This window comes from Lingula anatina, chromosome 1, assembly GCF_051362555.1.
Source record: "Lingula anatina isolate TDL-2025a chromosome 1, LinAna3.0, whole genome shotgun sequence".
Taxonomy (NCBI): domain Eukaryota; kingdom Metazoa; phylum Brachiopoda; class Lingulata; order Lingulida; family Lingulidae; genus Lingula; species Lingula anatina.
In genome coordinates this window covers 63,357,951-63,373,601 of record NC_141767.1, presented here as the reverse complement: position 1 = coordinate 63,373,601, position 15,651 = coordinate 63,357,951, and the positions used below count along the sequence as shown (strand labels likewise).

Genomic DNA, 15,651 nt, shown 5'->3' with positions numbered 1-15,651 from the left:
GCGTGGCGTTTTGTATCGTGGCAATTATACATGTAATATATGAAGTTGCTAGATGTCACTTGCAGTGCGAATGCTGAGAAAAAAATGACAAGTTATGCTTCAAATATTTTTTCATTAAGGGTGTTTCTGAATTGGGAAGCTTTGCAGGAGAAAAGTGAGACGGGGCATTTTCAAATGCGCATATTACCTTAAAGCAAGTACTTATGTACATGAAATTATTTGAATGTAGAAATGGATTCATTAACCATTGGTAAGTATGGAAAAATTGCCGGTAACCCCAGGAAATTCATTTTTTAGCCAAAATAAACAGTTGTTATCCTTTTAATAATGTGAAAATTTACAAGAAATGAACAGGGAAGAGTTAAGTACTTTAACTGCATGTTTGCATCTTTATTTCCTCTAAGATCATGCATGTTTAACTATAAAGAAAAATAAACATGAAGTGAACAACCTACTTCAGTTTTCTATCAGTAAGAGAGTCCATTTCACTTTCAGTCACAAACTTGTCACTCTTTATTACCTGATATTATGTAACTGCACTTTTAATATACAAACAAACTGAAAACTCTGCTATACTTTTAACAGAAACAGAATGTTGGTAGAAACGCTTCCCTTTTTTTTTCAATTACATTCATGAAAAGATCCAGTTGGTTAAATACAAAATGTCAATCTGGTGAGAGAACTAGGGCATTTGTAAGGCCATCATCACTTCTTGTCCCCTTTATCCCCAGATTCATCCTTTTTCTCCCCTTTTGTATCTTCGCCTTTTTTGGTTAATGAACCTACTGCAGACCTGATAGCTTCACTCTGAGGATCCACACCAGGCAAGTTTTCCAGGACATTCTGAAGGAATTCTGGGTCATTCATTACCTCTGAATAATCTTCATCTTCTGGCTTTTTCTGTAAAAGATGACATTTGTTTTTTCATGCCATTCTGTTGTCTTTTTCTTTTATACTGTGTAGTGATCATTCATGTCAAATGATAAAGTTAACATGGTAAATATTCTCCTCATAACATATATCATGCAAATATTTGTTCCTTTTCGTTGTCTTATTTATATTATTTATCTTAACAAATAATATATTTATGGTACAATTATGCAAAAAAAACACAGAACAAAATTTCATTTAAACATGATGTTTAATGCTAAAAGAATGAATTGGACTAGAAATCAACAAAAGATGGTTAGATCCTGACTGAATCAACATTTAACAAAAATAAAAAAAATTAGCATGTACTTACATCTTTTTGCTCCGAGGTGGCACCAGTTCCATCATCAGTCTCCATGGGGATTGGTGTTGTCTCTGCTACAGAGATACATATATTAAACATCATAAATATATTACAGTGGCATTCCCTTGAAAATGGATTCACAGGACGTCATTGGTCATTTCATAAAAGTCAATTTCCAAAATCTCTAAAGCGAAGTAATACTGGAATTCTTTTTCATCAAATTTTATAAAGGTAGGAATAAAAAAACAGCTGAAGGAACAATACCTGAGCCTTGCAGTGACATTGCCATTGCCATAGCAATCTGCTCTTCTTCACTCATCCCAGAGGGATCAAAATCACGAGGAGTTTCAGACATAGTTCCTTCTTCTTGTCCCATAGACATAGCAAGAGCCTGCTGAAGAAGGGTCTCTTCACTGGTTGCTAGAAGTCAAAAAAAAAATTCTCAAAATAACAAATTCAGCAGAGGGAAAGATGAATAATTATTGTGGCAATTACCAACGAATCCAATACAATGAGTGATAAGAAAAACAATGTTCTTCAAAACATTATTCATCAAATTACCTGTGCCTGCCCCACTTTCTGATGCAGTCTCCGCAACAGTTTTTCGAGCTTCATCTTCCTGTCTTGCACGCTGCTCTTCCATAGACACACGGAGTGCCTAGAAAAATCATTGCTTCTATTCAATAGTAATTAACATAAGATTTTACAATTTTCAGATTTTTTGTTGCCTTTTTTGCTAGCAATAAACATAAAACCAAAAATATAATCTTCAAATATGATCATAAAAAATCCTGAAATTGATAAATTATTAATTACAAAGTATCAATGACATATTTGAATAATAAAAATACTTATCAGCTTAACAAACTGAATCAATAATATATTGCATACTTTTCGTAATTTACCTCTTTCAATGTGACCAAGAGTATTTACAAGTTATTTTTGTCAATTAAACAGCATGAAGTGATTCTTTTTCAAGCTCAGAAAAAGGCATGTTAAAACTTTTTTCAGCATTTTCTGTTTGCATGTGTCAATGCACAATGTCAACTAGGCAGTAAAGCTAGCTAATATACAGATATTAATATTTCACAGAAAAATGGAATTCGTATTGCTCCCTTTTAATATAAACATGCATTAATAATAACTTTTGTAATATTATTAATCTAATAATGCCAATTTTGCACAGAAGCTGCATTTCTACAAAAAAAAAAAGCAAAAAAAAATTTTTTTAAGTGAAACAAACACATGGTTTGGCAGTGTTAGAGTGAACAACAGATGTATGATCATGTATCAGACATCCCTGGCATGGGCAGACAAAGAGATCAGAATATATAAAGAAACATACAGAATTGGTATTTAAAATTTTATTTTATTTCATTTTTTTTTAAACATTTGAAGCACTAAATATCTTAAATAAAGTCCCAAACTTTCATGATTGTCTGAAAAGTTAAAATCAAGTATCACCTATTTATTACAGAAGAAAAAGATGTTTTCCCATATGGATGAGTCCAAGTTAAAGAACATGCAATAGGCGGATTTCATTCTGGTTTTTCTTGTGTAATCTGGAAGAGTTCATAGTTATGCACTCTCGTGAACCCGTGCATTCTACTACCAAGGTGAAGGACAACAACATCTAAGTCAATCTCAGACATTAACCTTGCTTATCCTTTTAGTTTTGTGGTTATGCAATAAATACTTGTCTGGAAATTGTCTAGAATCCTGAACATTATTCAATGTCCAATGCTTTAAAATAGATGTTGATACAAATGCAGACCAGTACAATATTCTAATCTCTGAAACATTTTAAAACATTATCGGTATTTAAACAAAACAATTCTCCACACATAATTAGACTTAAACCTAACAGACTAATCCACATAAGGTCATAAATATGTCATATGTCTTAAAATAAAACTGCAATGAAAACAAAGTTATTCAAGTGAGACAGGGTCACGACCTGGATTTAGTCAATGCTTTCATTCAATTTATACTATAATGCAAAATGTTCTGGGGTCTTATAGATATTCACGATGTATGTTACTGAATTAAAGGTCAGTTACCATGAGGTCTAGTTTCATTGTTGATACAAACTGGCATATTATTCATATTGGTATTTACCTTGTAGCTTATGTCTTCTATAACATGTTCAAAAACTTGCATAATATTCACCAAGTTGCACTACAGCTTAACTCAAATTATTTTTGTAAGTCTCATCAAAGATTTTAAACTGTTTTTCTCTCATTAAATTCAAGTGATCTTTGAAAGTATGTGCGACTAAAGAAGAACATATATTTTACATGAAAAAAAAAGATTACTTCTTCTAACTTTTAACTTTCTTCTAAGTGTTTCACCAATCGAAATATTTTGAATTACTTAAGTTCATCGGTGTGTGTGTGTGTGTGTATGTGTGTGTGTGCGCACACACGCGCACATTAGTGTGCGTGTTGGGCAGGGAGGGCATGATAGTTTGGGTATCTCTCATTAAAGGAATGTTTATAGATCTGAATGTTCTTAAATTTAAGGATTATTGGTTTAGGAAAATATACACGATTTCCATTACTAATATTAAAACATATTTAATGTTATCTTGTGTTTTTGAACTGGAAATGAAACACCACATACAGTACATACAAGCCATTGCCCTGAACTGAAAAATGACCCAGATATGTGCACCTTTAAAGTACTTGGCAACTTTAATAGTTCACATCTTATGACTCACACAACTTGGCCCAATTCTCATTTCACAACAAAGTCATTGTCTAGACAGCTTGCTCTATTTGTCCATTCCTGAAAATTTAGTAGGTCACTCTCACCTTTAATACACTTCTTGTGAAACTACATTTACTAATGCTGTTACACCACAAAAAGTAATAACATCATTTTATTATTATTTTTTTATTTTTTTTATTTATTTTTTTTTTTTTTTGGACACAACATCTTTACTGTTCAAATCAAATTCTTTAACTGCAAAACTCAGACTCAGCTTTACCTCAATGCACTTTAGCTGGCACATCAAAAATGGAACCTTTCTTTCTATTATTATTGTTTTAAATCTAATTAAAGATATTTACCAACAGCTGGCTTCCAAGACACTCCTTTCAATTATTTTACTATTATTTCAGTAAATTATAACACTCAAAGTGAACTACTGTAGCATGATATTATTGCCACAAATAATGAATGTTATTAATACTCATTAAATATGGACCCCAGAATAGAATGCAGAATGCTGTACTTCTACCTGTTATTATATAATGCACACAAGTGAAGCATAAACACCAAAGCAAAAACAGGTAAATCATTTCACCTGCAACTGAACCTAGTTCACTTGTACCCAAACAAACTCTTTCAACACAGTGGACTCTCCCAACTTATGCAATTTATTTCCATTGCAACAGAGAATATGGAAACAAATTAGATCTGCAATCACAACTGAAGCAATTCTAACTAAAAGCTATGTGACTAAAACAGTACAGAAACAAACAAGTAAAAAGTTTCCAATATAATCAAAAACAAAATGAATTAGTGCACATGATAAAAATAAACATTACTGAATTATATGTACATTTCAAAATTAGCTTAAAAACTGAAAATTAGAGGTGAACCACATCTGTCCTAACAGTTAAATGATGAGAAAAACATGAGGCACATCTCTCAATGACCCATTTCACTGTCATGAAGGACACATTTATCAATTCATGACTATTGATTACATACTCCTTTTTAGAAACCATTAGTTTCCATTCTTTTCTGTTAAAAATAATGAACATTTACAAATCAATCACTCATAACAACAGCAGTCGACCATCAACATCATTAATTAGACGACAGCATAAATAGATTTCCAGACCCTACAGTCCTCCATGATACTGACAAGCTCATTTATTTTAAACATGCTCCAAGCCAGTGTCTGCAAGGAGGACCTGGAAATAAGTTTTGTTTGGTGAGTCCAAAGAGCCGTGTGTGGGTACCCAGAGCAGAAATCTATTTGCTGCTGCTTCTGTGTGACGATAAAAATGGCTGGCAGCCTTCAATCTGCCGTTTCTTATTTTAGAGGTGACTTTTGGCATTCATGTTTCAGAACTGTAAAGAAGTACTGGCTCAACCAATGTTTGGAATATATAAATTTTAAGTTGTCGAGAAAGATTTACAGATCTTTTGTAGTTTGTTGATGGATGTCCAGGCTAGCCCTTTCCTGACAAGAATGTCCTGACTTGTTGATGCTATCCATATACAATTATATTTGCACTTGATGTAATTTGCTGCCATTCAAGGTAGACACTGGTACATCAGTTGACTGGTAAAAACTCATGTACTGTTTGTTTGTTTGTTTTTTGTTTTTTTTTGGCGTTGATCTAAACCCCAATCTTTGCATCCTCTCTTTCCAAGGCCAACAGAAGTTCCTGTCCTTGTTCCACTATATCAGAAAGTAGAGCCAAGTCATCAGCAAATCCAAAGTCAGTTATGGTGCTTACCAATTTTTCTATACTGCCTTGGTGAGATGGTAAATCGATGCCTGAGCTTTGTCCTCTGGTAAGGCTTGGTGGAGACAGTAGGCTAGAACTTTGATGAATAGAAAAGGAGTAAGTGTGTCATCATGTAACACTCCTGCCTGGATATCAAAGACATCTGTCTCCCCATCTGGTGATATGATCTTGGCTCTGGTGGTGTTGTACAGGGTACATATTGCTGATGGCTGAGGCAATCTTCTCAGGGATACCACAGGCTGACAAAATCCTACACATTTTCACTCTATGGATGCCGTCGAAGGCCTTCCAGAAATCAACAAAGGTTACGACTGCAGGTAGCTTCCTTGCTTGAGCCCTTCTAGAAGGTGGCTAATTGCCAGAATTTAACCAATTGTTCCCTTTCTTTGTCTAAAGCCATTTTGGTTACGTAAATAATGAACAAACATATTCACATACAACAACAATTTAAATAAAATTGACATATTACTCACCAAAGCCAGTTCTGGGTCTTCATTGGGATCAACACCAAATTCAAATCCACCTGATCCTATCCCTGGAACAGGTCCCGTTCCATCTTCTCCTCTGATAATTGGGGAGCTTAAAAGTGCATCAGACAGGTTTGGGCCCGCTGGTACAGTCACTAGGTGAGAGCTGAAAAAATATTACAAAGACAGTTTGGGTTATCCTGTATGAGAAATGCAAATGAAGTGAAAAATGCATGAATTTCATGGATAAAACATATGTACCAATACAACTTTTAAATTTTAATGTTTTTAAATACTATTCTCATGACAAAATATAAATTTCTTAAACACTACAAGTAGAAGCAATTATCTTAAATCAGTTCCCTACAAGACAGCACATTAAAAAAATACAAAACAGCATCATAAAAACTTACCCAGTTCCATCTTTTCCATTTATTGTGTTTACTACATTGATAAGCTTTTCTGTGTTGGTATTCTGAAAAATATACAACCATTTAAAGATACATCAGATCAAATGACAAAGACATTTATGTGTCAATCAGAATTCTTTTAATATAATCTAATAATGGAATATCTCTTCAAAACAAGCACTTAGAAGCATAAGGGGGCAATTCTTTAAAGGAAGCTTTATAATTACATTACATATCAAACACACCATATACAAATAACTTTTATATTTTATTTTAAAGCAAAAAATAAAAAGATTAAAATACAACATTTAATATGAGATCACACATGTAGGCTCATACAGGGGAAAAAATCTATAACATACAAATGTATTGCATTAATGCACAGCTGGGATCATGCTTTCAAAGAATGTCTTAAAATATAAACAAAAAAGTGCTTATCCTGTCTGAAAGCTACCCTACCTCTTCTCCAAAATTTACAATATCCACATTGACTTTTTCCTTTTTGAGTCTTTTTGCAAGTTTGACAAGCTAAAAGAAATGATAAAAGAAAATAATAAAATCTCCCATTGCACAAATTTCTCATTAAATTTCTCGGGTGGATGAAAACCTTACCAAATCTTAATATGAACTTATGTTATGAACTTATATAAAAAAGACAAATATAACTTATTACCAATGAGTTTCAAGAAATATATACAAACCTCCTTCTCATCTTCTTCAATAGGGCTTCCAACAAAGGCAACTATTCTCATCCTATGGTTTTTTCCTTGTCTGTGCTTCAAAGCCAGCTAAAATAATCACAAAAATAAAATCTGAATATAAACAAATACAAATTTAGCAACTTTTAAGGACAGGAGTGAAATGCAGAGAGTCAATCAAAAAATTCTGTGCAATCATGCACAATGGAATGGCAAATATACAAAGAATGAATTTGACTTTCAATTTGTTTGAAAAAAGTGAAAAAAGCAACAACTTACATGAGCTATTCTAACAGCATTTACGAAGCGAATATCCCCTTTGGGTTGTATGTGATGCATCTTAGTCATCACACGACCAACATCAGATGTAAGGGTCAACAAAACTTCACAGCTAAAATCAAAAACAGAGGTTAAAGCAAATATTTCACAAAAGATTTGTGCCTTGCAGCAATTTGGACAGAAAAAGACCATCAGAGATTCTAAAGTAAACAGTTTTCAAAAACTACTATTTTTAAGGTTATAAATGTATATAAACATTTGACTGTTGAATATCCATAAAAAACAACCTGTCCAACACTGGTAGGTTTTGAAAATCATGATGTTGACATAAACATGAATCATATATCATCATATAAAGGGAGAATATCAATTTAACATTAGATAATAAAAGCACTTACGTTGCCATTGAAAGCAAACCAACATTGTTCTCAGGATTTGACCTGGTTTTGGAATGACACACAAGGTTGACAGCATCCTGCTGGGCCTGCATACGTGTTGGAATGAAGTCTCCATTTCTCATGAAATCACTGTTGTCAACACTGGAAAAAGAAAAATTAAATATAACTACACACATTTAAATATATATGCTTAATTGCTTAATCGTGAAATTTTATATTGCACTTGTAAGACTTGCATTTACATCTTTATTAAAACATACACTTGTCAATGGACCATTAGCTGCTTGGCGTAAACTGCATGGTGTCTTACATTTTTTTATTCAAAGAACTGTTAAATATCCATACAAAGAAAGTCTACAAAGAAAGAGCGCTACTTTTTGAGTACTCCCCCACCCTAAAGTCTTTTATTTTAAATTGCTTTTAAATTCATTTATATAGGGCCTTCGAGTATAGTTTCTGTAATCCAAATAAATTAGTTTGGCAATTAACTTAATAGCTTTTGTGTTATTTTACAAGGCAATATCAACCATCGAAAAATCTTGGTAATTGTCATGTCATCACAAGTCGGCCAAACTTTACACATTACTCAAGCTAAAAGTACTTCATCAGTGTACATGTTGTTTTCTCTCATAATCATAAAAATACTTTATTTTATTGTCACCTAAAAAGGAAACACTACGGCATTTACAAAGGTGAATAATTTTAGCAAAACTTACCACACCATAGTACTTTCCAGCACCATCTTGCCGTTTTACCGGATATCAATTTGCAGATTGCTGCACTTTTCATCTATGCGATACACGATTGGTCAAATAACTATAATTTCACCAATGAGTAAAGAGCAATGTTTTCACTTCCTCTCACTCATTTCCTGTGTAATGGAGGAGACGAGAGACGACCGTTTTGGTTTTCAGACTGTCCAGTAAAACGTTCATATTTAGATCTATATATCGAAATGGAACACATGTTCATTTAATTGACTAATGAAAGTTATCTTCTACTGTGGACACAATACTTTTGGACAAATAAACAAAGATGAGGACAAAATTGCAATACCATCACCGAAGAAAATCAGTGTTGCCCTTCTAGCAGACGACAGTACAAAGGACAAAATATTTATAGGATGGGATAAACTTTTCATTATAAAAGGTCTGGTTTTAATTAATGTCAAGAGCAGTTACTGAACTTTGAAAGTACGTCTGACTTATCATGACTTGTTAAGTTTTGGCGATTTTTGTTTTGTAAATAGAATTTGAACTAATCTTATGGCTTTCAGATTCCAGGTGCATCAGTATAAGAGGTTTTCGCCAAAATGTCCAGGAAATCCTGTGTCAAGAGAAAGTAAAACACATAGAAGCATCTGTAAGACAAACTTTTGTTCTGACAGAAAATAGCAAATGTTACCAGTTAAGAAAGCAGGGATTAGAAGAGTTGCCTCAATGTTCAGCGAAAGAGATTGCTTGTGGTGAACAATACACCATTTCATTGACAGGTACACTAGAAGTGTTTTAATGCCTATATCATGCAACAGTGCAATATGAAAATGTTTCATGGGGCTTATTATCTATTTTTATCATTTACTGATGATTTTAAGAAAAAAATGTATCTTCAATTTAGATTAAATCTATTATAAGTGGATAAAATGGGTTATTTTCAAGTGTGCATGAAGTCATTATTTTAAGTCACACATAAAGTGAACGTGGATTTCCAGAAATGCTTAAGAACCACTCCTATTAGTTTCTTATATGACTAAAATAAAGTTGACATGCCAAGTCATAAACCAAATTAATCTCTCATTCAGTCAAAAAAAAAAAAAAACTTTAAAACTGCACCTTCTTCAATTTTTGGTCCTAAATTGACATACTTATCTGCCCTTCCAGTTCATCAAGATCTGCCAGATGACTAAGTACTGCATGCTCTTTGCATAATTATCACTCTCACTCCCGTGTATAGATGTATAGCTGTGCACACAATTACGTACTTATTCAAATAAGACTGCTAAGGGATATTTACAGCACAAAAAGAAAATGGAAGATATCCATTCAAATACATGTATCATTTTTGGGGGGAAATATGAAATTATGTCCTTTATGATTTCTCTAAGTTACACTATTTGAAACTATATTATGGTGGCATTTGGTTAGGGTTTTGTGGCAAAATTTTGATTTTAAGTGCATCCTTAAAGAAATCATTTTGCATACAGTTATGACTATGTTTTCATGGGAAAGAGACTGTCATCGTCTTTGTAAATAGAACACATCAAATGTTTTCTAGAAGCCGGGGAAGTTTGTGTAATCCAAGATCTGAAGTGCAATCCTTTGTTTGTACCATTGCGTTTGTCAGCACATAAAATTTTGGCTGTCAGCTGTGGAAAGGAACATGTGATTCTTCTAACGAACAGTGGGGAAGTTCTAACATTTGGAGGAGGAAGGTATTTATCATTGGTTTACATGATAGTGAGCTACACCCACACTTAAATCACTAAAGAAAATGTGGTTTTTACTACAGTTTATGTACTCAAAATTTATTTAATCACAATACTGAAATAATGAGGGGGAAAAGTTCAATTTTCTAAATTCTTTGGTGGTCAAATTTGTACAGAATTGGTTCAGATAGCATGTCTTGTAATATATTCAAATGTTGCTTTTGAATCAGTGCAAGATATATCATTTGTCCATTTTGCAATTCTGTATAAAATTTGCAATGACTATGTGATAAGAAATATTTTTTATCATGAATAAATAAATGTGATAATCATTGTAGCCGTGGCCAACTAGGACATGGTGGCAACGAGATGGTAAAACAACCAACCTTTGTGGAGGCTCTTGGTGGTGTAAATATTCTTAGTGTTTCTGCAGGTGGCTGGCATTCTGCTGTTGTTAGTGGTAATTTGATTTCTTTTTCTTTATACAACTTTGAATGGTGAATTGCAAGCATATTTACACCTCTGCAAATATGTAATTTCCAATAAAGGTTTATTTTTATTGGTTTGTTTGTCAGTAAGTAGCATGGCCATGATATGATGCGGTTTTTTATACAGTCATTGGAGATGTCTACATCTGGGGCTGGAATGAGGCAGGCCAGTTGGGATTACCATGTAAAAATATAGCAAATCTGAACAAAGGAGCAGAAGAAAATCGTACTATGAAGTCACATACTGAAGATAGGAAAAGTTACTGTGAGGGTTCCGAGACTCAGATGCTAGAAATTAATGTACAGTCATTGCCTTTTTTGATGGATTTTCCCAAGGAACCTATGATAGTGAAAGTGAGCTGTGGGGCTAGACATACAGCAGTATTAACAGGTAGGGAAATATTTTTTGGTAGAAATGTGAAACATTTCATAGCACACCTATTTTTATTTTTGTGAATCATCTGCAAATGATTTAAAGATAAATTTGTGACAAAACATGCATAGTTAATTTTTTCAATGTGGTAGACGACTTTCATTGTTACACTGTAGTTGCCTGTATAAACATTTTTGTGAGGAGAGATTTCAAGTAGTACTAATTGTCATGTGAACAACTCCAGATGCTGGAAGACTCCTGACATGGGGTTGGAATGAATATGGACAGCTTTGTCATGGGAACACAATATCAAGGGACCAACCGTGCCTCGTGCAGTTTTTCTCAGACAAACAGTTAAAGGTGCTGGACGTGGAGTGTAAATTTTGGTCAACTGTTATAACTGCATGTGATGCTGCTTCCGATTAAGTACTTCATGTATTAATATAAGTGTTTTCAGTGAGTGTTTAAAAATGTCTCTGTGTTTTCTTTAGAATTGATAATATCGGACAAAGTTTGCATATTTTTTAGATCAAGAATGTGTTTGTTTATGAGAAGATGGAAATAAAGACGATGTCATTCTACCGATGTACAGTACCATCGTTTTTTTTTTTTTTTTTTTTTTTTTTTTTGTTTTTTTTTTTGCGCAATGTACTTGTATTTTATGAATACCTGCATTTCGTAGATTTTCATTATTTTGGATCCAGACTTTCACGTGATATAATAAAGAGTATCATTCTTCATAGTATTTATAGAATATCCACATTTAACATGATACTAAACCTATTATGACTACTTTTGTTTACTCAAATGAAAAATTGGCCAAGATAGAAATACCACTCAGATTGCGTCATTGGCACAATCATTCCCGCAAAATGAAACACGAGCAACTAGTCAAAAGCTTTTGATGTTTGGGCGTGTTTAGTTTCCGTGTGTTTCCGTAGAAATACATTGATGACTAACACAGAGACCAGTCCCTGGATTTTTCCAGTTACAATGATGTTTGTACATGGAAGATGAAAATTTAGGAAAAAATCATATAGCCTTTCTAGTCACGTCGTGCTACGACTAGAAATCGCACTATCGGCTGTTTCGCTACCTATGATAAGTGCATTACTTTCAAAGTTTTGTCAGGTACTCGTTTCGTTTGACAATTCCTCGTGTACTTAAAAAATGACATTTTAACGCGATGAATAAGAAATATCAACTGAACTAAAATAAGTCAAGACTATTAAAATATATTTTTATGTAAAACCAACAAAAATACGCATTATTTAAAATGTGATGGCTATTTAAACCATTGTCTTTTTATACAGGTTTGCTATTGAAGGCGTGGACTGTTCGTGCTGTCCAAGGCACATGGAAGCATTTGTGGAATTTGCACAAAACGCAGTGATAAATATCATGTCCCAAAACTACCAATCTGAGTTCATGAATGGTGATGTGGAATTTAAAACGTAATTTGTACTTCGTAACTATAACGTGAACACGAGCCTACGGTCTTTGATAATAGGTTAAAGAGAAATGCGACACGTGACAAGTCTACCCTAATTCCATGTATATTTTTTTCGAGTGTATTTCAAACAAAAAACAAGCTGCACGTACAACTCGAATACAACGTTAACTAAGTATTTGTGGTTTTTTTAGTCGCATTGACAGCAACTCCAGTCTCGGTGAAAATCTATTAAACACGTGTGTACAGAGCAGGCAGTTGTACCTTTTCCACTTGGTCCAGAGTAGCCCAGGCAATAAACATGGGCCTACTTACATTAGGCAAATTTCTTTGTACATGTATTTATGACGCCTTACGTTTGTCCCATCCCAACCCCCGTAGGCGGCTGGTTTCGTAGAACAGACAGCTATTATATGTAGCACCACGTTATACAAACAGTTCGGATATTTCACTCTTGCGCTACCTTCGTCCCTTTGGACTCTGGTGGCCAGCGGGTGCTGTCATATTTCACCAAACGGTCCATGATTTCCTTAGCCTGGTCTGTTATCTCCTTGCTGATCTTTGGTTTTGGTTTAGGCGGGTCCCTTAGTTCACCGCGAGAATCTGGTGGCCAACGTTTGGCATTGTAATTGCCAAGTCTGTCTAATATAAACTGTAAATCGGAATCTTTCACAGCTTTTGTCTGCACTTTGAGTTGTTCTGGGGACGGGCGCTGGGGCGGCAGGTTGATTTTAGATTCGGGAGGCCATCGTGTTGAATCATAAACGCAGAGTCTTTGCACTATACGATCCACTTCTTCTGCTGTCAGAACTGGTAATTTTCTCATTTCATGCGACGTCGCTAGCGGCGGAATCACTGCTTTTGATTCTGGCGGATATCTGAGCGGATCGAACTGCGTAAGGCGCGTTATTACTTGCATGATTTCTTCATCACTTAAAACTTTTCTGGGAATTTCAGGAAGCCCCGGGCTCTCCGTTTGGTAACCCTTGGACTCGGGTACTTTGGCAGGGTCATATGTAGACAGACGGTTGGTGATAACCTGGATTTCTTCGCTCGAAACTTTGGTTCCGCGATCAACCGGAGGGGGATCTGCTCTTGGAGGCGTAAAACACAGCCGATCTGCACTTCGCCTTAAAAATGCAGACTGGTCATAGAGTCTCAATCTCATTCCGGAGAAATTACGCGAAGGCAGTCGAAGCTGTTGAATGAGTTGCAAAACATCATCGAGGTCTTTCTGGTTTTTAATGTGTTTTCTTTTCTTGTCATTTTTTACTCCATCTGGAAGAAATCTCTCTGGTACGTTTTTATACAGAGTCACAAAAGCCCCGGTGTCATGGTGAGGTAGAATAGAACGCGGAGATCGCTGGCTGAACTTGCAAGTTCTGAAGCCCAACGGCTGGGAAAGTCCGCCGTTGATTAACACTGCATGAGGCATCTTGCAAATGTCACTTTCCCACCGTTGAAGAAATTTTGAATACCCCCTCTCGATGAAGATCTTTAAAGCAATAACCGCTGCATATGAATATTTTTAAGCAATAACCAACTGCCTTCCCTTCGAGACGTTTCTCACCCCGAGTATAGCTTTCAGGTTTCAGCTACCGGTGCCATGGTCACCGCGAATGCTATACACTATGCGTTAATCACGGTGATAAATGGGTTTATTGAACCATGAATGTGACTGAGGCCGTCGATTGTCGCTGAATGAAAGTAGAGAACTGTGCTGTAATTCAATCAGCGATGATGCTTTTGTATCGATTCAGTTTCATAAAACCTTCCAAAAACAAGACCTGCTCATTAAATAAACAGGCTGTATACGCTTACGTACATTAGCATTTTGTTTTGTGACAAAGAACAAGTTTCTAAATAACTTTAGGATAAACAGCACCTTTCGACCCGAGGCTGTAAAACAACACAGGCTTATCACGCGCGTGTCAGAGATTAGTTGACAAATGATCGTATTTCATGAAGAAAGTGCACCCAGAAATAAAACTGCGCCTATAAAATCCTTATGAAAAAAAAAAGACAATTTTTGACAAAATTTGACGAAATGAGTAGTTTGGACCGAGAACTTTATTATCTTCAACATTGCTTTCAGGCTCCCCAGTGCTTAGATGGAAGAAATTTAACCGAGAATGATATAAACAAATCAAAACAAATTATTATCGTTTCTATTTTTAAAGTAAGTAAAATTGTCCTCACTTTTGGAAATGGAATTCATTAACAACAACATTTTAATGTGTTTGTACAAAAGACATTTATAACCGCATCGGCTCGGCGTTTTACTTTTAAAAATGTTCTTTTAAAACAATTTTAGTATCAAATGTCGCAGCACTTATTCATGAACAGTATGTCTTTGTAATGACGTTGACCACTCCACTCAATTCTTCTCTTTTGGTATTTTATTAAATTTTGTAAGAACAGTCAGGTAAAAACGCATCGAGTTCCATAATAGCTTGGATGAATAAAATGTTTTAAAACGTGTTATTTAATAAAGAAGGTTAAAAGTTAGCACACAGCTAAACGACCCCACGTTTGCCTAATTTTACTATTTAAAAACCTAAAATCTAAAATGTGTGGCAAACAATGGGTTTCAATCGGATTCTAAATCTAATTTAGTTTTTGGAACGAGACTAAAATAACACCTGGAATTGATCCAATGGACTTTTAAATATTTCCTAATATTGTATTTTGTTTACAGCAAAATGATTTCTGGCGACAGTAGTCTGTGGTGAACGAAAGCAAAGTATGATTCAAAGAATATTGATGCACAAAAGCAGTTGGCCCCTAGCCACATAACAGATCATAACAGTGGCGGGTTGGCTGCGTACAGGGTGCCACAAATCCTTCAATTTTTAAAATTTTACATAATTAGCAAGATTAGGTAGATCGTAGGTAAACTGTAGATAGGACCCGAATTTATTGCCTTGCAAAAATGCTCTGCA

The 15,651-nt window shown here is 34.6% G+C and overlaps 2 protein-coding genes across 4 annotated transcripts; one reads left to right on the top strand and one right to left on the bottom strand.

Annotated features, from left to right (window-relative positions):
• Positions 1-366: 366 nt before the first annotated feature.
• Positions 367-8,853, bottom strand: LOC106152637 (26S proteasome non-ATPase regulatory subunit 4). Of its 2 annotated transcripts, none has more exons than XM_013526302.2 (11): positions 8,690-8,853; positions 7,974-8,114; positions 7,576-7,687; positions 7,300-7,386; positions 7,058-7,126; positions 6,602-6,663; positions 6,195-6,354; positions 1,796-1,892; positions 1,499-1,654; positions 1,244-1,308; positions 367-900 (listed from the first exon to the last, which is right to left on the bottom strand). In XM_013526302.2, exons 1-11 carry the CDS (start codon positions 8,713-8,715, stop codon positions 706-708), a joined length of 1,170 nt encoding a protein of 389 aa, XP_013381756.1. In that variant the 5' UTR covers positions 8,716-8,853; the 3' UTR covers positions 367-705. The 2 variants fall into 2 exon arrangements, with proteins under 2 accessions (XP_013381756.1, XP_013381757.1); XM_013526303.2 differs by having other exon boundaries at positions 1,244-1,305.
• A 103-nt stretch (positions 8,854-8,956) lies between these two features.
• Positions 8,957-11,848, top strand: LOC106152638 (RCC1 domain-containing protein 1). Of its 2 annotated transcripts, none has more exons than XM_086999314.1 (6): positions 8,957-9,122; positions 9,250-9,465; positions 10,251-10,404; positions 10,737-10,858; positions 11,014-11,277; positions 11,504-11,848. In XM_086999314.1, exons 1-6 carry the CDS (start codon positions 8,957-8,959, stop codon positions 11,683-11,685), a joined length of 1,104 nt encoding a protein of 367 aa, XP_086855440.1. In that variant the 3' UTR covers positions 11,686-11,848. The 2 variants fall into 2 exon arrangements, with proteins under 2 accessions (XP_086855440.1, XP_013381758.3); XM_013526304.3 differs by having other exon boundaries at positions 10,248-10,404.
• Positions 11,849-15,651: the final 3,803 nt, after the last annotated feature.